General features: G+C 45.6%; 1 protein-coding gene across 5 annotated transcripts in view; it reads right to left on the bottom strand.

Annotated features, from left to right (window-relative positions):
• LOC147747817 (dimethylaniline monooxygenase [N-oxide-forming] 2-like) overlaps positions 1–25,692 on the bottom strand; it is a 232,893-nt gene that overhangs the window by 106,015 nt on the left and 101,186 nt on the right. For all 5 annotated transcript variants that reach the window (XM_086956176.1, XM_086956198.1, XM_086956206.1 and 2 more), the window contains exon 4: positions 8,903–9,065. In XM_086956176.1, the coding sequence (XP_086812302.1) occupies positions 8,903–9,065 (163 nt within the window). The remainder of the gene's footprint in view (positions 1–8,902; positions 9,066–25,692) is intronic.

The raw sequence follows: 25,692 nt of genomic DNA, 5'->3' as shown, positions 1-25,692 counted from the left end.
GCCTCGTTCTTCCACAGCAAGATCGCCGACATACACAACAGCTTTGGCACACAGACCACGCACCCAACCTCCGAACCAACGCCCCCCACCACCGCTCTCTGCGCCTGGACCCCGGTCAGCACCGAAGACACCACCCGCACGATGAACACCATCCACTCTGGATCACCAACCAACCCCTGCCCACACCACGTCTTCAACAATGCCGATTCCATCATCGCACCCCATCTCCGGGACATCATCAACACCTCCTTCAACACCGCCACCTTCCCGGAGAGCTGGAAGCACGCCGAGCTCAGCGCACTCCTGAAGAAACCAACAGCAGACCCCACCGACCTGAAAAACCTCCGCCCCATCTCGCTCCTCCCTTTTCCCGCCAAAGTCATCGAGAAGACCGTCAACAGACAGCTTGCCGCCTTCCTCGAGACGAACGGATCCCTCCACCACTCGCAGTCCGGTTTACGGGCCAACCACAGCACAGAGACCGCCCTCATCGCAGCCACTGATGACATCAGATCCCTGCTCGACAATGGGGAAACAGCGGACCTCATCCTCCTGGACCTCTCTGCAGCGTTGGACACTGTCTGTCACCGCACCCTAGTGCAGCGGCTAAGCAACATCGGAATCCAAGACAGGGCACTGGAGTGGATCATCTCGTTCCTCACCAGAAGAACCCAGAGAGTCTGCCTCCCCCCATTCAGATCCGAGGCCACCGAAGTCATCTGCGGTGTACCACAAGGATCATCACTCAGCCCAACCCTCTTCAACGTCTACATGAGCCCCCTCGCAGCCATCGCATGCCAACACAACCTCAACATCATCTCCTATGCCGACGACACCCAGCTGATCCTCTCCCTCTCCAACGACCCCGCCACCGCCAGAACCAGCCTACACGAAGGGATGAAAGACGTCGCCGAATGGATGAAGTACAGCCGCCTGAATCTGAACTCAGACAAGACGGAAGTGCTCATCCTGGGGTCATCGCTCTCCGCCTGGGAAGACTCCTGGTGGCCCCCTGCCCTGGGCACCACTCCCAAGCCAACGGACCACGCACGTAACCTGGGCTTCATCCTGGAATCCTCCCTCTCGATGACCAGACAAGTCAATGCCGTCTCATCATCGTGCTTCAACACCTTGCGCATGCTCCGAAAGATCTTCCGGTGGATCCCCACCAAAACCAGGAAGACGGTCACCCAGGCACTCGTCACCAGCCGACTGGACTACGGAAACACCCTCTACGCCGGAACAACAAACTTCAGAAAAGACTCTAACACATCCAGAACGCCTCCGCACGAATCATCCTGGACATCCCCCGACACAGACACATCTCCGGCCACCTGAGAGACCTACACTGGCTCCCCGTCAGCAAGAGGATCACGTTCAGACTCCTCACCCACGCACACAAGGCCCTCCACGACCTGGGCCCCAAGTACCTCAACAACTGCCTGACCTTCTACACTCCCACCCGCCAGCTACGTTCAACCAGCCTCGCCCTCGCCACCGTTCCACGCATTCGCAGAGCCACCACGGGAGAAAGATCCTTCTCCTACCTGGCAGACAAGACATGAAACTCCCTCCCATCCACCTCCGGTTAACCCAGGACCATCTCTCCTTCAGGAAGCAACTCAAGACCAGGCTTTTCGAGCAGTAAAGTCCCCTCTCCCCCAGCGCCTTAAGACCCTCCGGGTGAGTAGCGCGCTATACAAATGTTGTGATTGATTGATTGATTGAATTATAATTACAATACTGTCCAAGACCCTGTAGCATTTGAATAGTCATGATATACTAGCTCATTTGGCCTCCTAGGGAACTACAGTTTTCAGGTATGCTTTTGGCTCTCAGCCCAGTGCTTGAACTGTGCAGCACAAAATAGCTAACAGTATCCCTGGGGGTGTTGAGAAAAGCAGCCTTCTACAAACCCTTCACTAAAGCATGTAACAAGAATGCAAGTATCTGACTTTAAAGGCAAGTATTTAGTAATCATGTGAAAAATGCTGCCACACCTACAACACATGGTCTTTTTAATTGAAAATGGAAATCTAATCCCTGACTGCCCTAGCCTCTGGGTCTTTTAAAGAATTCTTTTTAATTCTTTTCAATAAAATCAGGTTTTTGAGCATACCTGTCCACAAAAGGCCAAGCCTTGGTCTTTAGCATTAAATTACTCATTGGTTTCCCAAAATCAACCTTATTATTCCTGTAATCTGTTCGGATAGCGGGCCCTCCAAGTTACGTCCTCAACCATCGCGCAAACTTTTGCTGCTTACTACGTGACCCTCTACACTGCTCGTCCCCCTCGTCCAGATTTGCTGGACAGGACTGGTACTCAGCTGCCGTGTCTCCCTCAGGAAACTGCAGAGGCTCTGGATCGCCCCTTCACCCTGGAGGAAATCCAGGAGGCTATTTTGCTTTTACACCCCGGTAAAACGCCTGGTCCCGATGGTTACCCTCAAGAGTACCTCACGGCCTTTCGGGATATTTTGGCCCCACATTTGATGGAACTATTCTGTCATGTGGCGGAGACAGGGTCCTTACCACCCGAATCTGATGTGGCCACAATAGTGGTCATTCCAAAGACGCAACCGCCCTCCCTGAATTGTGCGGACTACCACCCGATCTCACTGACTAACACGGAGATCAAGATCTTCGCTACTGTAATAGCTCAGAGACTCAGACCCCTCCTGCAAGACCTGCTCAATCCCGACCAATGCGGGTTCATGCCTGCCAGGGGCACTCGTCACTGCATTCGTCGCCTCCACCTGGCTCTGGCCCACCGCGGTCGCCAAACCCATATTTGGCACTGCTTTTCATCGAATTTGAAAAGGCCTTTGATACGGTGGACTGGGGTTATCTTGAGTATGTGCTGGAAAGGATGGGTTTCGATCGCTCATTCCGCCACCTGCTCAGAGTTCTCTATACTAACCCCAAAGCCCGTGTTCTCATTAATGGTGAGCTTTCCGAGACATTCCCAATCTGGAGGGGCAGGTGTCAGGGGTGTCCGCTCTCACCACTCTTATTCACGTTGGCAATGGAGCCCCTGGCGGCGCTCATCCGACAGGACCGCTTATCCGGGCTTGGGCCTGGGACTTGAGCCAGGTCGATAAGATAGCCCTCTATGCAGACGACGTTTTGCTTTATTTGGCGGACCCAGACGGCTCTGGCCCCAGGTGCCTGGAGGTCCTTTCCGCTTTCGAGCGGGTCTCTGGACTCCGCCTCAACCCGGCGAAGTCAACTCTGGTCCCTCTGCATCCCTCTGATTTGACTGATTTGACTGGAGGCAGACATCCCCCTTAGGAGACAATTGTTTAAATACCTAGGCGTGTGGGTTACTCTTCTGCCAGAGCTCGAATGGGCTTTGAATATCACACCATTGGTCGTCAGGATGAAGACGGACCTCAAGAGATGGCAGACCTTCCCCCTTAACCTCCTGGGCAGGAGTGCGCTCTTTAAAATGATGATCCTCCCCCGTTTTCTTTACATACTGCAAAACATTACTATCCACCTCCCGGGTAGTTGGTACCGTGAACTTGACGGTGTTCTCACCAAGTTTCTCTGGGGAGGAGGGAGGCCCTGGCGCCCTGTCGTATTCCCCCCTTTGACGGGGGTATGGGAGTAACTAATCTCCACCTCTACTACCTGGCCATGAAACTCATTGTGATCCACGATTGGTTTGCGGGCCGCTAGTCCAACCCAGCATAGCGCTTGGAACTCAGCACATCGGACTTCACGCAGATCCAGGCGTTTTTATATGGCAGCCCGGCGCCACAGGCTCTGCCCCCTGTCACCAGTTGGAACCGGAAACTCACTTGGCAGACGCCACTTTGGCATGGGTCCTGGATGAAGAGGTCTCCTCCCTGCAGCGGTTCCGACGCTGGGGCCTCATTGGGATTTTGGGGCTCAGAGATATATGGGTGGGGACCACATTCGATCCTTTGCGGACCTGCAGCTGTGCCACGCTCTTCCCCACTCCCAATTCTATAAATACCTCCAACTCAGACACGCCCTTCATACACACGTCTCACCCCCTGACTCCCTTCCTGAGTTCAGCCGGCTGGAGGCCCAGGTGATGATAGGGAACCTAGGGGGGCGGGGGGTGTCCCGCATATACCGATCACTGGTGAACAATGGTCCCGCTTCCCTGGATCGGCTCAGGGCTCGATGCGAGGGGTGGCTGGGCCCCCTAGAAGAGGCGGATTGGAGAGTTGCCCTTATGGCACCCAAAACCCTGACCACATCCTCCAAGTTACGCCTGCTCCAACTTTACTACCTTCATGCTGCATACCTCACCCCGACACGTCTATTCCGGGCCCAGATGAGATCCTCCCCAGCGTGCACGTGATGTGACTCCGCCCCAGTTGTTTTCTATCACATGGTATGGTGTTGTCCGGCTTTGGCACCGTTCTGGAGAGGGGTGGAACTCGAACTCGCGCAAGCCCTGGGATGAGAGGTTCTCCACGACTCGATGCTCCTGCTGCTGGGGGTGTTTGATGGCCTGGATGGCTCTAGGGCAGACAAGCGCTTTTTGGGGACGGCCGTGGCAGTGGCCAAAAGAGACATATCTGTGCACTGGTTGTAGGCTAAGGCACCAACTTTACAGAGATGGAGGAGGGGAGTGGACTGGTGTGGAATGCAGGAGGAATCCCTATTCGAAGCCTGAGGATGACCTGACTTATTTTAGTAAAGTGTGGGGTAAATGGTTTAATTTGCTACCACTGTGAGGACCTGCCTTCATTTTATTATATATACATCTGTATTTAATATCTGGAGTGCCATGCTCAGCCCTGACCCGCCGCCCTTGTCTTGTTAACTGTGTACATTGTCATGTCTATCTCAGTGATTAATGACCTGCTGCCAGTGAATTTTCGTGTTGTTAAAAATCCAATAAAGTTGATTATCAAAAAAAAAACTACTCATTGGTTTGAAGTGCCAAATTCTACCAGACTGCATTAAGATTCAGGTTTTGTAGTTCCACACAACTTGGGCATCAGGCCAAACATTCCTAGTGTTATGTCCTTTGTTTCAAAATCACTGAAATTATTAGTGCTTTTGTGCATTTAAATCAAAATGTTCATTATAGTATGTACAGAGTAAATAATCTACACTTCAATTCACATGTATAATGACATGGAAGTAACTCAAAAGAAATGAATGTGCTATAACTTGTTAGAGTTTGTGATTTGGGCTTAGGTATGCCTTAGTTAGGCCGCAACTAGATTCTTATTCAAAATGTGTTCTACATCATGTTTATTAATCTTCTTTGATTACATTTCTGCTTAACACATTTTCATGGGCCTTCTGCTTGTAAGCAGTATTGCATTCGTTCACAATGGTTCACTGTTGTTTTTGTAACTAGTTTGTTCTGACACCATTGGATAAGTTTGATTAAAAGGGGCTGAATCAATATTCATGTAGTCGGCTAGTGCTAAGGTGATAGCATTATTTGCAATTCATATTACTGTAGTTTGATTTATTGAAAATATAATTCTTTCCTCATGCCAAATCGGCTTTGCAGTTTCAATGCTTTCTCATGGAGAAAATGGCAATATAAACGCTTGAATTTGAGAGTGAGACAGACCTTTTTAGCCTCTACTAGGGATGCTTACCAATTTCTTGCTGGTTTTGCTGTACATTTGTGACTTAGTAAAACCTAAAGCAAAGGAACAAATGATTGATGAAATGCTGAGCAATGCAAACATTCTCTCCCAGTCACAAAGATCTGGGGTTAATCCATTGTTCTTTTGCCCAGCTCTCCGACCCAGTTTGGACCCAGCCATATGCAAATCAGTCTTGACCCTGTTCCTCATGGGAACAGTCCAGTCTGAACTGCCAAGCCAATTCTTCCCTCAACAAGCATCCTAGGACCAGTTTCAGGGCATCACCCCTCATCAGCCAGGCTTGCTTGAATCCAGTGGTGCAGTGAGCACGAGACCCACTTCTGGGCATATCCTTCCCACTTAAGGTGCAAACGAAAAAGGAATAAATGATGGATGAAATGCAAACATCCATTGATTGTTCCTTTTGCATTTGTCGCCCTAAGTGGGAAGGGTATACCCAGGCATGGGTGCCATGCTCACTGCGCCACTGGATTCAAGCCAGCCTGGCTGATGAGGGGTGATGCCCTAAAACTGGTCCAAGGATGCTTGTTTCCGGTCCAGAGAGGACCTGGCTTGGCAGTTTGGGCTGGATTGTTCCCATGAGGGACAGGGTCGAGACTGATTTGCATATGGCTGGTTCCAAAATGGGTTGGTGTGGTGAGCAAAAGAACAATGTATTATAGTCAGATCTTTGTGCCTGGGGGTCAATGTTTGCACTGTTCAGCATTCCATCCATCAATTGTTCCTTTTGCAGTAATAAAAACTAAAGCAAATGGCCCACAAGAGGATCATTTACACAACAAAATTATTTATGTGCTTAGAGATCTATAATGCCCTGAGCAAAATACACTGGAATCAATCTAATTATTGTTATTTGGGATGAATCCCAAGACGAGAACAATAAATGAAAAAACAGGTGTTCCAGCAATGCAATTAAGATCAATTAGTCTGTATTAAAGCAGGAATTAACAGGGGGTTCTATGAACAACACAAAACAGTAATTGTAACTGTAATTGCACATATTTCAATACATTGATTCACAGGGACAGAAGTGTGTAATGCACTCTTGATACAAGGAATACTCCTAGAGAGTGTATCTCTGTAGTGTAGTAGGGTGGGTCCCAATGTTTATTGATCAAAATAAAAGTAGTGGAATGTGCATCGATGTTTCAGTCTCCTGTCGTATGAATGTGGAAGACCATCCTTAGGACTAAGAGTAGTATATAGCTTATGTAGAGGACCCCTTCCACTGAGCCGACAATAGGAATGAGCTTAATTATTATTTATGATATATGTGACATTATATTAGGAAAAATTGCAAGACTGCTTGGAGGGGCCAGGACTTTCAAATTACTTTTCAAATAACCACCTCAATGTGGTCCCGTACATGATTGAGAGGAATTGATTGCAACATGAGATGCAGTCAATGAATGATTGAAACTGTTGTTCATGCACTCTTTTAGAACTGTGTATCTGTTCATTTTATTTTCCAGAAAGTTGATGGACAGGTTTTCAACAAAATCACTCACCTAATGCTGAACAAGCTTGTGATTCAACATAAGAATACTTGTTTATTGCAGCATTTAGAGATTCAAATGGCATCTTTTTGCATCATGGGTTGAGTGACTGGGAAAGAAGTTGCCTAACAGTAAGGGCCTGCATAAAATTGCAAAATGTCTATAATTGTCACATTGCATTTCAGGGTAGCAAGAGGTATTATACCAGGGAGGAGTATTAAGAGTGAACTACATATACTGAGATCTATGCTCAATGTTATATTGCAAGTGAACAGAGACATAGCCCAGAGATATTGTGGTCCAAATTAGCAAAACAAGAATAGCAAAGAACAACACCAGGCAAATAAGGATGTGATAGTCATGACAGATCACAATGAGAAACTTGAGAAAAGTTGAGAGGCAGTTGAGAATAAAAATATCCCTTCCCTTAACCCTACCTTTTTGGCTCAGATAACAATTGCAAAAGAATCGCAGTGATTTGTTTGAGTCCATTACAAGATGGCCACAAGACATCAAAATTAACGAAGGACCTACAGCATACAGACTGAAAGAGGTGCGTAAGTCTGGGGGCCTAAGCAGGCCCTGGTTATTTCCTTTGTAGGCTAGGATGGAGCACACACTTGTTGTTGACACAGAACAGCAGCAGTCTTTTAAGGAACCCGTTTTATTACTACAGGAAGAAGTAGTGCCACAGGCAATTGAAATCCATGCAAAGGGCATAAGACAGTGGGGCACACATGAGCACAAAGAACTAGAAAGGCCAGAAGCCTGTCTGCATCTAGAATGAGGAGTCTGCAGTAGTTTCTCATTTTCACTGAGATTAAGTTTTTCATTCCATTGAGTGTCACATTCCTGGTCGCGGACATGAATGAAAATATTGTGCAGGAGTTTTCTGAATAAATGACTGGCCTTGGCTAATTACAGGGGACCTACACTAGACTAGAGCCACTCTACGTTCAGGAGATTTTATTTGTCTATGTCACGATATTCTCAATTCTCTCTTTCATGTCCATTATTTCCACTTCCTATTATCAAGTATCTTTTGTGCTCCATCCTGTGGTTCTGGTGTACCTCATCTCTGGACAGTTATGTACTTCTCCTGCAAGGCCTTCTCTCACTTCCAACCACTTAGATTCACAAGAGATTCAGAGCATGAGGATCTCTCTGGACGAGGATCTAACTCAGCCTTTCACTTGAAATCACGAAAATGGCAAATCTAAAATTCTGAAAGCAGGTGTACTCCTGCCACACCAGAAACCTTTAAAGCACACTATCAGGGATCATCAGAATTGAACAGCGGATCGCCTTTGATAATGCACCTGTTCACTTGTTCAAGGATTCACTGATGAAAGTAGTGGTGAAATCAATGAACACAACTATCAGCCTCACTAATGCTTCCCATCATTCTTTCTCTGCTATCTCTGTCCATCTATTCCTTCTCCCGTTTTCTTTGCACAGGGTTACGTTACCACGTGTTTTGGTTGTGTTCAAATATACTTTGTCAATGTTTTTTCTAGGGGGGTAAAACAAAAGATGTGAAGAACAATCTTAGAAGCAAATCTTACCCCATATTATCTTAGGCTTATCAAGGGATTGATCCTTTGAATGGTGTTTAAGGGGGATCACTGCTCCAGACCTTTCAAAAACATTTGTTGTTTACACATCCGGAACCATACCAAACAGCAAAGAAAGTCACCTTGATGTAGTTGAAGTAATGCTTTGAACTTGAAGGCTAGAGGGCCTATAGGTTCAGAAGCAAATGTCTAAATTATGAGCAGGAATTTCAGGACTTACCAGGGAAAGACTTGATTGGGAAACTTGGCTTCACGTAGCGTCCACTGCATACCAGTACAGCATCAAAGATGGCCGTCTCCAGCTTCCCATCCTTCTCTGTGACAACTTCCCATTGGCCTGTGGTGGAGAAGTCTGGGGTTTTCCTTACACTGCATACCTTGGTCTTTTTAATAACACACAAAACACAACGTTTGAGCACTTTCTGAACTTTGGGTTGTTAGTTTATACTGTATTTCACATACTACGACAAAGTAAACACCCATCTTAACTATATTTTTCATTTGTTTAGAACTCGTAACAATCTACTATTTGTCTAAGTGAAGGATAATATTCAAAATGAAACATATTTCACTTCATAGGTATCGTTCATTATAATGGAGATGGAGAGGGGTGCATGGGTTGCAGGTCCTGGATGATGTCTGGTGTTTCGGCTTTTATTGTGCATTTCTTGACTATTGCTAATTTACGTTTTTGAATTTATTGTTTAAATTTCAGCTTTTCTCCAGCTTACTATATGACTCACCAGCATTATCAAAGGGCCATTAAAATCCTTTGAAAATGTGTGAAAGAGGATAGATGTCATTGTGAAGGTAATGGGGACTACTCACAAACGCATTTTGGGGTAATCCTGTAGTACCCTTTTACTTACACTTACAGACCTTGGTTAATTGGCCCCAAATTGGTCTCAAACCATTAAAAATGGGAAAAACATTAAAATACTCATATACAATTAGCACACATTGTGAGGACTTTTCCTTCTTTGCACTTTCACTAATAGGAAGTTCGGCGTTATTTGGCTTATTCACAAAGGCATGCAAGGGCATGTATAACAGTAGCCTTGTAGTACTAATTCCCACACTCATAGGTGCTTTTCTGTATATCAGCCCAAATAAATGTCAATTTATTAGAATACTATCCTACTAAGGAAATAACTAAACACCTAGTTCGCTTTTCAAATTCTAGGCTATTTCTAGTCATAGCGATTCCTTTAATATCTTTCATTGTGTGAGAAGTTAATGAAAAGTAACTCAGAAAGTAACCCGTTACCATAAAGGCAATGGACCTACACACCAAGGTTTAGGCAGAGTCCCAAATCTTGGTAGTACATATTATCATTACAACAATATCGATGGAAACATTTTTGAAAGCTATAAGTTGCTAACTTACCTTTTGATATCTTGTCTTTTGATAGGATTCGATAGTCTCTACTACAATCATGCTCCAAGAGTACATGCAATTACCAAGAGTTCCTTGGTAAAGTGTAAACGCTAGTTTAATGTGAAACAACAGAGTGGTCTCACTTCAATCCATCCAACATACCCACAGTGCCTTCATCTCCAGCAAGAGGCAGCACACGCCAAATAGGGTTTTCTTATGGTAAAGTATTGTTTGAGTATATGTACACTGATGCCTCCATATGTACCAAGCCTTGTTTCCTTTTTATCCCACAAAATGACCAGGCTAATGCAATACTCTGGTATTCTGATTCTATTTAATCCCAATTGTGCTGGTCCCAACGTTTGAAATGTGAAGAGCCTTTTTTCGGTTTAAGACAATTAATATTCTGTGCATTGAGTCCACATCTTCAAATACAAATGTCTTTAATATGATCATAAATCTTTAAGAAAGTAGGTATTACAAACATTTCTAGTTGCCTTGTTTACTTGCTTATGACTTCTTTTTTAATGAACATTCACCCACTTGTGTTCACAGGCATCTCTGTTGTTGTTAAACATCAAACAAGCCAGTATTATTCACATTAAGCAAGGGGCCTCACGAAGAAGTGTAATCTTGATCTGATCTGAAGAAAATGTAGGAGTGCATCATACTCACGCATAGTCAGCACTCAAATTAATGTCATAAAAAGAGTAGGGTAATGCACTACCAAAACTACTTTATTTAATATATATACATTAGGATGTGATTGATAAAGTTATGTGACAATTTACATATTAACGTGATAGGAGAAGTTAACATAAAATGCCTTATTGTGAGAGATGGTACTGGGATGTGTGTAACTGTTGGTTGTAGGGTTCATAGGTTTAACCTGAACTAATCATATGAAAGTCATTATAATGACACCTTTGTAATTGTTACATTTCATTTATGCATATAATTTTAAGAATAAGCACAAATGTGTAATTCAGTGTATCAGCCAAAGTTGTAATTTAGATTGCAGCCTACAACGTAATTTTGTGTGTAATTTCATTTTAGCCTAACGTTGTCTGTTTCAGTTCAAGCTCATGCTGTAATCTCACATTGTCTGTGTTTTCGCTGTGCAATGTCTTGTGTTATTTTGTTTCAACTGCAGGTGTGGAAAAGCCTCATTAGTTAGAATAAAGGTCTTTGTGTTAGGACATAGCAAATCATGAGAAAAAGGAGTCGGCCAAGAAAGTTGCTGTTACGATTGAGGAGAAAAGTTCCCATGGGAGAAGAATGGCCAAGGACGAAGAGAGATAACAAGCTATCTGGCTGGGAAGAATACTAAAGGTATCCAGTTATGGCAGAACTATGGAAATTCCCCAAGTAGAAGTCACACGAGAGTGTTGAGTCGATGGCAGATGATATTATGTGCTGTGTTTAGGAGGTACAGAGTCTATCTTAGGTTTCCTTCGAGAGAAGACCTGTGCTTTTTGCTTGCGTGGCTAAAAGCCATTTGACTCATCGTCGGGGTGTTTTACTGAAATAATGGCTGACAACTTTCTTTTTACCTTACTTAATTCCATCCTTACACAAATGCTTTTAGTTTAGGTTTGCCCTTATCGAGGTAGCATAGGGTAAGTTAGTTGACTCAAGAATCCTCAGATGCACTTAAACCTTCATTTCTTCTTCCTCATTGACTGCGTTATTATCTTAGAGTTAGTCATTGCTTTGTACTATATCGGGTACATCTTTTGAGGAGATTTGGACTTACTCTTATCTTCTTGTACTTTTATATGATTTTGTTGAGACTGATATACATTGATTTGTTCCTGAACTTATAATTAAAATTTTACTAAACCAAGAAGAAGGAGCTGAGTGGATAAATGTGTAGCCCCATTGGTTGCACTGTATTTGGATGATAATCTGTTATTTTCCCTTTCACCGCTCACTGTACTCAAAAGATTTATCTCGCCAACCTCGGACTCAAACAGCTTGTCACGACTCCCACCCACTCCGCCGGACACACGCTCGACCCCATCTTCTACGCCAGCAACCACGTCACCGTCAGCCACACCACCGAACTCCACTGGACCGATCACCGCTGCATCCACTTAACCTTCGAGAAACCCACCACGCACCACCACACACAATGGGTTCCCCGCCGCAGCTGGAACTTATCATCACCCTTGCCTGAAACCCACCAACTGACACCACCAACACCGACACTGCCGCCAGCAACCCCAGGCAATGGATTGACAACTGAGCCAACATTCTCGCCCCGATCAAGAAACCCTCAAACAGATGCACCAACAGAAAAGCCATCTGGTTCACTGCTGATCTCCAGGAATCTAAGCAGACCTGCCGAAGGCTCGAGAAGTGGCACCATGAACAGACACCGGACAGCAATGCAGCCCTCAAGAGTGCCATCCGCAGACACCACCAACTCATCCGAACCGCCAAAAGGACCTCCTTCAAGGAATGCATGGACAACAACGCATCGTGAAGGAACTCTCCAACCCCAGTTCCAACACCAACGACATCCTGCCATCACAAGACCACTGCGATTCCCTAGCCACCTTCTTTCACCACAAGATCGCAGACATCCACAACAGCTTCAACAGCCAGGCCCCCCGACAGCCACTGACACCTCAGACTCACCGCCCTCCAGCCACAACGACCCCCTGCTCTCCTGGACCCACGTCGACGACACCATCACAATCATGAACACCATCCACTCCGGATCACTATCAGACCCCCTTGCCCCCACCACATCTTCAACAAGGCAAGCTCCACCATTGTACCCCATCCCTGCAAGATTATCAACAACTCCTTTGAGACTGCGACCTTCCTGGAGAGCTGGAAGCACGCCGAGATCAACACCTTACCCAAGAAACCCATGGCGGACCCTAAGGAGCTCAAAAACGTCCGGCCTATCTCCCTACTCCCGCTCCCGGCGAAAGTCATCGAGAAGATTGTCAACAGGCAACTGACCTCCTTCATCGAGAACAACATCCTGGACCTGTCCCAATCCGGATTCCGCAGCAACCACAGCACCGAAACAGCCCCACCGACGACATTAGGACCCTGCTGGACAATGGACAAACCTTGGCCCTCATCCTCCTGGACCTTTCGGCCACCTACGACACCGTCTGCCACCACACCCTACGCACACACCTCCACAACGCAGGGATCCACACCAAAGCCCTGGACTGGACCACCTCCTTCCTCACCTGCAGAACCCAGAGTGTCCACCTCCCTCCATTCTGATCTAAAGACAACAAGATCATCTGCGGCATACTCCAAGGATCATCCCTCAGCCCGACACTCTTCAACGTCTACATGTCACCGCTCGCCAGCATCGTCCGATCATACGATCTCAACATCATCTCATACAACGATGACACACAGCTGATCTTCTCCCTCACCAAAGCCACCACCACCGCCAAAACCAACCTTGCCGAAGGAATGAAGGCCATTGTTGAATGGATGAAGAACAATCGCCTGAAACTGAACTCGGACAAGACGGAGGTTCTCATCCTCTGCTCCACTGCCTCCGTCTGGGATGACTCCTGGTGGCCGACTGCGCTGGGAGCTGCACCGATGCCCACCAACCACGCACGCAATCTGGGGTTCATCCTGGATTCATCGCTGTCAATGACCCAGCAAGTCAACGGCGTCTCCTCCTCCTGCTTCAACACCCTCCGCATGCTCTGCAAGATCTACAGATGGATCCCCACCGGAATTAAAAGGACGGTCACCCAGGCCCTCGTCAGCAGCAGACTGGACTACGGCAATTATCTCTACGCGGGAACTTCAGCCAAACTCCAGAAATTACTGCAACGCATACAGTAAGCCTCTTCACGCCTCATCCTCGACAACCTCTGCCACAGCCACATCACATCCGACCTGAGAGACATGCACTGGCTCCCCATCAACAAGAAGATCACCTTTAAGCTCCTCACTCACGCTCACAAAGCACTCCACAACACCGGACCAGCATACCTCAATGAACGACTCACCTTCTACACCCCAAACTGCCAGCTTCGCTCCGCTGACCTCGCCCTCACCACCGTCCCCTGCATCCAATGAGGGACTGCCGACAGCAGATCATTCTCCCACCTCGTCGCCAAGACAAGGAACACCCTCCCCATCCACCTGCAGCAGACCCAGGAACTGATGACCTTCAGGGGACTCCTCAAGACCTGCTGTTCAAGCAGTAGTAGCAACCCCTCCCCCAGCGCTTTGAGACCCTCATGGGTGAGTAGTTTGCTCTACAAATGCATTGATTGATTCATTCATTCATTTTTGTCAGTTTAATAACATAGCGCAAACAAAAACAGAGTTCTAAATGTAAAACTGGCAAAAATAAGATGTCGAGGTCCATTACGTGCTCTAATTTTACCCTCCAAGAATTCAGGAAAAAGCATTAACCTTTGATGTCAGAGATAGTACATGGAGAGGGAGAGTATCAGGTGCGTGCGTGACAGGCCTCAGCATTTTATTTCTGGCAGTTTTACAAAACTCTCAATTGGGTATTTGAATGCGTTATGGGGGGCTCAATCAACAACTTCTTTTCTCATACTTTAATCCTGCTAAAGAGCAGACACCTCTTCAAATCAAACAAAATCAATAGGCATGTTACTTCACACATTGCTAAGCCATGAACTGAGATTTGAAAGAATTTTTTGACTTCCTTAAATTCTGTTTAAAGTAAGATTGTCAAGAAACCTCTATGGCCCTCTGTTGGAAATGACCCTTTTTACAGGGTTATCCCCAGACATTTCGCGTCTTCTTCCTATTTATTTCCTGACCTGTTGTTGCTGGCTATAGGACACTGGGCACTTTACTACTGCTGATCAGCGCTAAAGTGCATATGCTCCCTGTATAAAATGATGTTGTGATTGGTTCTCCCTGATTGGCATATTTGTTTTACCAGTAGGTCCCTAGTAAAGTGCACTGAGTGTGCCAGGGCTGGTACATCAAATGCTACTAGTGGGCTTGCAGCACTGATTGTGCCACACACATGAGTAGCCGTGAAAAGATGTCTCAGGTCTGCCACTGCGGTGCCTGAGCGCAGTTTGTTAAGTGCCATGTTGACTTGCCAAGTGCACCCACTTGCAAGGCCCTAACCTTCCCTTTTCTTACATATAAGACACCCCTATGATAGACCCACAGAACCCCCCTGGGCAGTGTATGTGAAAGGTAGGACATGTACTGGTGTGTGTAACATGTCCAGATAGTGAAATGCTGCCATTTTCGTTTTTCACTATTGTAAGGCTATCTTGTCCCTTAGGACAGAATGAGGAATGATTTGTAATATTTTACAAGCATATCTTCCCATAGGGATCAGATGGAAAAATGGAGTTTAGTATCCCTGAAATCAGGATTTAATAACACATCTTTTTGTAAAGATGGTTTTTAAATTGTGTGTTTGAAAACACCACTTTTTAGAAAGTGGCTTTTTTCTTGTTTAATCATCCTGTGAGCCTCTGCCTGGTTGTGGATTAACTGTCTGGCTATGTAACGACAGGGGTGGGGAGGTGCATTGGCACCAGGAGTCTGGATGGGTCAGCACTAGGCTGAATAGGCCTGATCTGCTTTTGGAGTGGTGGGAGGAGTAGCACCTGTACCTGAATAGGTCCGTGCCTGTCTTCCACAATGCTGGCTCTGCCCCCCTGTGGTGTGTCTAGAGCCAAGGCTCACACTGACAATGGATGTTATTGTGCACTTTTCAGAGTGCCCCCCAGAACTGGTTTGAACTGGGCTCAGAGCACCTTGCACAAAGAGAACAAAGTCATTTTGGGGTATAAGTATCAGACCCAAAACACAAGGCTTTAGATCATTCTTGGAATTCAAGAGGAACCTTTGCCAAGGATAAGAGCTGGAGAGACTGAGGAGAAGTACTGCCCTTGCTGTGTGTCTGGGGTTGGCCTGCAGTTGCTGTTTCTTCCCAGGACTTTGCTGTGTGCTATGTCCCCTGCTTGAAGGAGATCTCCAAGGGCCTGAAGTGAGCTGACCTCCTGTTCTGAACACTCAGGGACACAAAGACTCACCTGAACTCTGCTGTTGTGAGTTCTAGCCAGCCAAGAGGTGCCTGTGGCAGTTTTAGGCCTCTGGAGGTTGTTGCTGCTGTTTGGGAGCTAGAAGAAAGAAGAAACGCAAAGAACTGCTAAGATCGACGCATCGAGGGATCGTGGCTGAAGAGGACCGACACAGCACCGCTCAACGCCACTGCATCGATCGCTGATGCATCTCGGATTTCCACGCATCGTACCTGTGCGGCACTCTTTCCCGACGCATCGCCTGCGAACCAGAAACGTCACGAAGAATCGACGCATCACTCCCCATACAGACCGGATTCGACGCAACTCGTCTTCTGTGTGTCGCAGAACTGCTGCATCGCCTCCCCAAGGTCTCAGGAGTATCGCATCACTTTGTTTTCCGACTCTGCAGCTGTTTGGCTTTTGGAACTTTGACGCATCTACAGATACTTTGGTAAAAAGTCACGCATCCTGGTTTTCTATGGTACAAGTTCTTGAAACCTTTTGAAAGTCATATTTTTAACTGTGTATTTTGCATTTTGGTTGTTTTGGTCTTGTTTAGTTTAGATAAAGGTATTTTATTTTTCAAAACTGGTGTGGTGTCCATTTGTGGTGTTTTCACTGAGTTACTGAGTGAGTGTGGGTACAAATGCTTTACACATTGCCTTTGGGATAAGCCTGTCTGCTCGTGCCAAGCTACCAAGGGGGTGAGCAGGGGTTATCTAAAGTGTGTATCCCCCTTATCCTAACTAGAAGCAAGGGTCCCTATTTGGACAAAGGTTCCTACCTCTGCCAACCCCCATTTCTAACACCCTCATTACAAGTGTCCTCTAAATCCTGATTAAGACATCTGTGGTGTTTCCACAAATCTATTCATGCAGCGGAAATCTCTATGAAAAGCTAGGGCAAATGAGGAATTACCATGGTAATTGGACCCGGAAATTCCTTTCTTCTAAGATGGCACTCAGTCCAACTTGTAATAGGGCTTATCCCACAACTCATCCTTCGAGATATTGGTAACTCAGAGGGTGGGGAAAATTTGCGCCATTTTCTGGGTCCACTCATAATGAGCGTCTATGAGTTTAATGACATTAATAATAGTCATTTACAGAGAAATCACCTACAAATATGTGTTTATTATTGCACAAAGGAACCTGTTTCGTCAACTTAAGAATAACAAAAAAACCTGAAAGGGTTCTAATTTATGGCTCACATGTTACATGCAACAGTTTGATATCACTGCAAAACTCACTGAGTTGCACTGACAGTGAATATAGAACTATTATGCTATGTAGACCATTTGATATCAAACGCTACTCAGAGGTAACTTTTTACAGTGTGTAATGGATCTGTGTACCGCTCGATTACATCCTTAAATGAGGGTGAAGTTTCCTAAATGTAAATATGCAAAGAAAGCACAAAACTGAATCGTAGTGTTTTTAGAACCTTGGGGAGGAGAACAGAAAGTGTTATGATAGGCAAATATTTCTCTGTCATTTTGAAAGATAGTTTATGGATGTATGACGTTAGAACGCATACATTGACAACGCGTACCTTTACAACGCGTTCGTAACAACGCAAGTTGTTACCACGCATTGCGCTGGGGGGCGCAAAATTGATTAATTTAATTTACTATTCCAACACCAGTCCCCGTGGATAGTAGGGAAGGTGTTGGGATAGTAAATTAAATCATTTACTATCCTTGAGCGCCCCCCAGTGCAATGCGTGGTAACAACTTTCGTTGTTACGCCCGCGTTGTAAAGGTATTCCGTGGTAATGCTTGCGTTCTAAACGCTGCATACCTTAATATTATGACTGTGGTGACTCCACATTCGTGGTGGAAGCTCTGCACATATAAATATAGACCTGTCCTATCTTTTTATGCGCAGAGGTCTCCGCCCCAACTGGGGAATCTCCACAGTCTTAAAATTACTATTAGTAAGATGGCCCTGAACTCGCGAACGAGGCCCAAATTAAACTCCTATTGTCCGAATACCATGACCGAGCTGACAGAGAAGTGCTGCACATAGGCAAATATGCCACAGCGCAAGCTTACGAGGAGGGGGGGCGACCGGGGGCACTGCTGGCTCGGATGATGCGGGGTTCCAGGAAACCCCTGGTAGTGGACGAACTACTCGCACCGGAGGGTGAGGTGGCTACCGAAGACGATGAGATCCTCCAAACGTTCCGGAAGTACTACGCCGCCTTGTACACAACTAGATCACTGCGAGTAGAGGCGGAGATTGATGACTACCTAGAGCACATTTCTATGCCCTTTCTGCCGGACTCGGACAGGGAATTCTTGATGTCCCCGATTCAGGAGGACGAGATTCTGGAAGCACTAGCAAGTATGCGCGCTGGTAGCGCCCCGGGCGCGGATGGGCTGACGATGGGCTTTTACAAGTCGTTTAAGGACAAGCTGATCCCGCACCTGATAGCCCTGTTCGATGACATCTGTGAGGAAGGCAGTATGCCTCAATCCATGAGGGAAGCCCTTATAATCACCATTTTGAAACCTGGAAAGCCCCAGGAGGCTTGCAGCTCTTACAGGCCTATATCCTTGATCAACGTGGACACTAAAATATTTGCCAAGGTTCTGGCCACGAGACTTGCTCTCCTGGTACCAGAGCTGGTGGCGCCCGAACAGGCCGGGTTTGTCCCTAATAGAAACTTGACTTAAAATATCAGGACCTTACTGGGAACAATGCAACATGTGCGCCAGGAGAACACGGCCCTAGCAGTTTTCCTGGACATGGAAAAAGCATTCGACTCGGTGGAATGGCCCTTCATGCTCACGGTCCTCAGGAAACTGGGGCTGGGGGAACCCTTTTTACAGATGCTGGGGGCCCTGTACTACCGGCCCACCGCGAGGCTACGACTGGGGGATAGGGTCTCGGACCCATTTGATATCAGCAGAGGAACCAGACAGGGTTGTCCCCTCTCGCCTCTCCTGTACGCACTTGTGGCGGAACCTTTGGCATGTGCTATCAGGGAATACCACAGTCTGGAAGGCATCAGTTTCCCTACATATAAAATCGGCATATCCACATATGCCGACGATACCCTTCTCTATGTACGCGACCCAGAAAAGAACCTTGCGGCCGTCCTACGGGAAGTTGTGCGCTTCGGCGCCCTTTCCGGGCTCAGGGTGAACTGGGATAAATCCATTGCTTTCCCGCTGACCCCCACGACCCAGCCTTTCGACATGGAGTACCCCCTGAAATGGACCACCGACTCGGTGAGGTACCTGGGCATACAACTCCATACTGACCCCGATGTCCTGGTTCGGGAGAACTACGGAGTGGCTTATGCGAAACTGGTTGAAGACGTGGAAGTGTGGTGCAGGCTTCCGCTATCCCTACCGGGCAGAATAGCCATGAAAATGGTGGTGCTCCCTCGGTTTCTTTTCCTCTTCAATAATTTACCAGTAGTACTCTTGAAAGCGTTTTTTCGACAACTAACGCAAGTACTTGTAAAACTGGCATGGGGAGGCAAGCAGCCCAGAGTTAAATGGACGACGCTTATGCTCCCTTATGAAATGGGGGGACTAGGAGCCCCAGACATGGAAAGGTATTACCGAGGGTATGCAGCGTTTAGAACGCAAGCATTACCACGGAATACCTTTACAACGGGGGCGTAACAACGAAAGTTGTTACCACGCATTGCACTGGGGGGCGCTCAAGGATAGTAAATGATTTAATTTACTATCCCAACACCTTCCCTACTATCCACGGGGACTGGTGTTGGAATAGTAAATTAAATTAATCAATTTTGCGCCCCCCAGCGCAATGCGTGGTAACAACTTGCGTTGTTACGAACGCGTTGTAAAGGTACGCGTTGTCAATGTATGCGTTCTAACGTCATACATCCTAATATTAATATTAGTAAAATGAAACTCTTAGTTTTGGAATGACAAAAAATAGTAAATTTACAAAAAAGTGTGAGTTTACCTTTGTGTATTAGGCCCACAGTATCCAAACCAGTAGCTATAAATGTTTGTATGCCGAAATTAGGTATGTCTAAGTTTTCATTCTGTTTATGTTACACATTTGCTAGTGACATGTTTGAAACTCTGACAAAAACCAAATATAAAGACAGGGCCTAGGGGCTTTGGGTCAGCCTCTTCTTGCTATTGGTTGATTTGGGCTATGCTTTTTTCAGCCACTGACTGATAAAATGGTTATCCACATTTTGGATCAGCCTAAGGAAGTACTTTCTATGCACTGCTTGGGATTCCCCATCCCCCTTGTGAGGACATCAGCTGGTTAAGGTTGAACAATAGATGCCATCAGAGCAGAAGCCCGAGCCAAGCTTCTGATTCCAGTTTTGGAGGCCTATACCACTCCTACCGGGCCACACATTGATCAATAGAAACACACAGAAGCCACCTTCTGCTGCCAGTGGACCTCTCATTTACCATTTAGAGCATTTGGTGAACCTTACATTAGTGCTACTGGGACTCCCTGGCACTGCTCCCAAGTCACTCCCATTTTACAATGTTATTAACAAGCTTTAGAGTATCACCACCAACAAAATGTTTAACATGTCAAAAGCTAAGGTACCATTTTTATCTACACGGTGTATGCATGAGGCTTACTCCCACGGTATTGATGGATGAGAACATGCCTGTCTTGACAAAAAAACAGCACAGTACTAGTGGGTTATAAACGTGAAGGCAATTTTAAAAGCCACATAATAAATATTTGGATACCACTCTCCCGAGATTGAGTCAAGTTCTGGATTAAATCCGGACTCTCAGTTGACTACCATTGTTTATTGTCCATTGTGATCGTTGACTATGGTATACCAATCCAAAATGGCTATCAATATCTAACTGTGGCTTCCTCATAAACATAGAAGACACCCTGTACCACGTTGTCTCACTGGTGGTGAACATTTTTAAGTCATACTTCTATATTACACACAGTATAATTCTGCTTTAAGGAATGTATTTAGTGTGTTGCATAATTCGTTCCCCATTGACCCTTCACTTTCATCTGATCATATATTAATTCAGAATACGCATGCACCATTAGTTATAATGCCCCATTTCAATGGGATACATTCTTTAAACTGAGGAATATTTCTATATATTTCTTAAAGGCAGCTCAATGTGTACCTGTTTGTAATGAAGAGGCACGTGCAAAAGTTTTTAATATCCACATAACTTTCCATGTTTGAATTCATAGATAATTCTAAACACTTACCTCTTTGCTTTTAAAGCACCTGGCTCACCTTTGTTCAATGTTTGCCTTTCTAACTTTTCCAGTCTTTGATGTGTTACAAGAAATTGATCACCCATCCAATCCCAATCAGATCTGTACCAAATGCTTGGCCATTATCTTGTCACTATAACTAAAAACAATCACAGCTGTATCTTTTCCACCTCAAGCAGGAAAGACCTGACTGATCCTAACTCATGAAATACGCATTTCCTCCCTTTGGAATCACATTCAGTGTTGTCTACCCAATTTCTGCATCAACCTCTTTAGCGCTGAAATATTCATGTTCTCTGGCTAGACACAGACCACAGAGGATGAGCAGGCGAGAGCCCCAAAACTCCAATCCTTTAGCATGCAGAGACACTCTAAGCTCTCTCTGGAAACTCTCAACAGAGTGTAAAAGGACCATCATGTTTCCACCTAAGGTGGAGTAACCTATCTTGTCTTTCAAATGAGGTATGCAGGATTTTCACTGCACCCAGTTCTTCTCCTCTCCTTGTTCCTCGATAAGATTCATCAGCAATGTTCAAACCACTGTAGTGTACAACTGGTAGCAAGTGGTAATGGAACACTCAAAGCTCTGGACTGGGCTTCCCTCCTCATGCTGTATCATATATTTGATCACTTTTCACAAAATTTACAACTGCATAGTGTTTGAATCCTTCTGTAACTCCTTTAGAACATGGCCATTTAGTCACTGTGGAGGGAGAGTTGTGGTTGCTGATGCCTGCTCGATTTGCCAGACCTGGCTGGCTAAGCCCTCTATTTTTTAGTCGACCTTCTCTGTACAGCCGATTCAGTTCTGCTGGCTTTATGATCTGGGTTCGCACAGAAGATGTTGATTGAGTGGAATAAAATCTGCTCTATTTAATTGGACTGATTGCCTTTTTGTGGAATCCTCTTCCCATCTGCTCTTTCCCATGTAAAGGTGTGAGGGGCTTTAAAAAATCCTTCTTTCTTTTATTTCTCTACACCATCTTGTGCAAAGTTATTTTGTCAGGACTTAAATCCAGCTTGAGTCTTGGAAAAGGTGTAAATGATCACAACAAAAGCTGACAGTGGTTGGGAGCGTACTCCATATTAGAGTGCTCCCACCGCCAAACCTGGCCAGTCAATGGTGTCTTTGTCAGGAGTAGGAGCTGCGATCTGGACAGAGCAGGCACGATTGTACTTCTGGCTATCGAGCCCTCGAATATTGTGGTACAAGAATATTAAGGACAGACAATTGAGGGACAAAATATTGAAATGTAAATTAATATGGGGAGGTATAGATTTACTATTCCTAACTCCACATCTACGTACCTTGAAGATGAATATACCACTTAGGTACAAACATGTCAAGTTAGGAAAAGAAAATCCATGCCTACCTACCTGTTGATATTGTTTTTTCAATATTTTGTCCTCGATGTTGTGCCCCGTAGATAGTCTGGGCTTGATATTAAGGGATCATAACATAGAGACTATCAGGCACATGCATCAAGAACAGCTTTTGCGAGTCCTTAATTGTGATTATTAAGGAATCGCAATTAAGGACTCTCAAAAACCTATGCATGTAGGAATCGCTTTTAAAATAGCGATTCCTAGAGATTCCTTAATTGCAACTCACAAAATGCGAGTCGCTAATTTAGGAATGGCTACCCATTCATTCCTATGGGCCTAGGCCAATAGGAATGAATGGGAAATTGCATGCGCAATTTGCGAGTACCAATAGATACTCGCAAATTGCCCATGCAATTTTAAGGGTGCAAAGGTGTCAAAATGACACCCTGTTGCACCCCTGAAATTGTGATGTGCACCCATGTTGCACACACACATGCCCCAAGGGCATGTGTGTGTGTAACCTGAAACCTTGAAAAATGTACTTTAGTGCATTTTTCAAGATGTTTGCAAAATACAGACCAGATTAATTTCTCTGTAATTACGAATTTGTTATTTCTAAATGCTTCTTGCATTGCATTTAAGGAATCGCAAACTGCAAGTTGCGAGTTCTTAAATTGCGAGTGTCTAACCCTTTGATGCATCGCAAAAGGCCTCTTTGCGGGCACAAACGGTCGATTTATATGAATCACACCATTTGCGCTTGCAAAAAACGTTGATGCATGTACACGTAATGGGGTGGCGCTGTATGGATGGACAAGTCACTGAAGGTGCGGATTATGTGGAAGGTGAATGTGGGTAAATATGACTTGATGAATGCCTGCTAGTTGTTTTGGCCCAACTTATTAATGTCCTGATTAGATTTGTGGCAAATTGTTCCTTGCAGGGTTTCTGTATTCCGAAATGGGCTCCACACCTAGAAATGCATTTTGCGATAACATGTTTACATATTTTTTATTATACTTGTTTAATGTGAATTTTTGTGCTTTTATGATCTGTATTTCAAATAAAGAAAGCGATGATGATGACTTGATGAATGGCTGAGTGAGCAGTGACTATGGAAGTAGAGAACAGACTTCTACAATCAACACGTCTGAGATTCCATATGCTCATTCACTTATACATTCATCCACACATTTGTCTGTTCATCTAGCCATCTATCGTTATGTTATGTCATCCATTGATCCATCTAGTCGCTATGCCATCCCTTATTTATGCACTCACTCATCATTTCATCCATCATACATACATCCATAAAAGCAACCACGCATCCATTCATCCTTCCATGGACTCAAGTATCCATCAGTCATCCATCTGCACATTGCCTAATTTTTGGATTCACACACTCAGCTCTCAACAAGGCCACATGCCAAAACCTCTAATCAATGAAGAAACACAATCATTAAAAATAAAAAATAAAAATCTATAGGTATTGGCTTTACCAATGCTTATTTAAAAAAGCGTAGCTTTTTTACTGCTGCTAGTTCAGCATTTTCACCAAGTTCTTCACTGTGGTAGGTAGAAAACACATAGTGATAAAACAGGCTTCCATTTTATCAGGGTGTGCTGAAAGTGTATCGATTAAATGCTTAACACGCCCTATGTTCTCTAATACCGGGATGGCTTTTTGTATTAATCTATTTAAATGTAAAATCGCTGGATAGTAATGACAAAAATATGCCACATATTATGCTCGACAATCTAGATTTCCTTGCCACATATGTGGTCAAAGCGTCAGCATATTTGCCCATTGGGACCTAGAGACCCTGTAGCCCTGGGCCGTTTGTGGTGTATTACCCCAAAGGTCCAACAGGGCAGTCGGTTGAGGCACGAATGTATCTGAAAAAGGCACCGCAGTAGCTTCTAATGGACCTCCCGGCAGGCATAAACTATGTTATGCAGCGTTTAGAACGCAAGCATTACCACGGAATACCTTTACAACGCGGGCGTAACAACGAAAGTTGTTACCACGCATTGCACTGGGGGGGCGCTCAAGGATAGTAAATGATTTAATTTACTATCCCAACATCTTCCCTACTATCCACGGGGACCGGTGTTGGAATAGTAAATTAAATTAATAAATTTTGCGCCCCCCAGCGCAATGCGTGGTAACAACTTGCGTTGTTACGAACGCGTTGTAAAGGTACGCGTTGTCAATGTATGCGTTCAAACGTCATACATCCATTACCGAGTAGCACAGGCAGCCCATTTACATTCCTGGATACATGGGGACCCCCGTGTCCCACATGTGACTTTGGAACGCTTGTTTGCGGAGCCTCTTCCCCATTTGCCTCCCGGTGGACCGAGCTGTCGGTCAACTAGACTCGCTCAAATCTACCAACCATGCTTGGCACGCACTAGCCCGAGCGCGAGACTGTAGCATTCTATACTCGCCTCTGATGCCGATCGACTGGGCACTCTGGCTCGGCCCGCTGCAGGAAAAGGGAGTCTCAGAGGCACTGCGGGCATTGGGAATCGCCAAAATGGGAGACCTATTCGTCGAGGGCATTGTCGGGTCGTGGGAACAGCTCTTTGCTACGCTTCTACAACGCTTCCAATTCCACAGAACTCGGAGTGCATTGAAAGATCTGTTGGGCCCTGAGATGGCGGAGCCGCCGGAGACCCCGGAACTCACGCATGTGATTAAAACGCCCTCATTTAACAAATTAGTCTCCACCTTAACCAAACTGGGGGTGTCGCACCAGCATCCACAGTACTCGAAAGCCAGAGAGGAATGGCAAAAGGATTTACAACTTCCGATCGATGACGATATGTGGCGCTACTGCTGCGCCAGCTCTAAACGACTCTCACTCAACGGGCGACACAGGCTGGTGCACTTCAAGTTTCTTCAACGGGTGTATTATACCCCGGAGAGGCTGCACCGTTACGGGCTCCGGCAGTCGGCGGAGTGTGAGAGGTGTCATGCGCTGACGGCGGACTTCATCCACAGGGCGTGGTACTGCCCGGGAGTTCATAAATTCTGGGTGGAAGTCTTCTCGGAACTTAG

Source organism: Lissotriton vulgaris, chromosome 1_1, assembly GCF_964263255.1.
Source record: "Lissotriton vulgaris chromosome 1_1, aLisVul1.2, whole genome shotgun sequence".
NCBI lineage: Eukaryota > Metazoa > Chordata > Amphibia > Caudata > Salamandridae > Lissotriton > Lissotriton vulgaris.
This window is presented reverse-complemented; position numbering and strand designations above follow the sequence as displayed.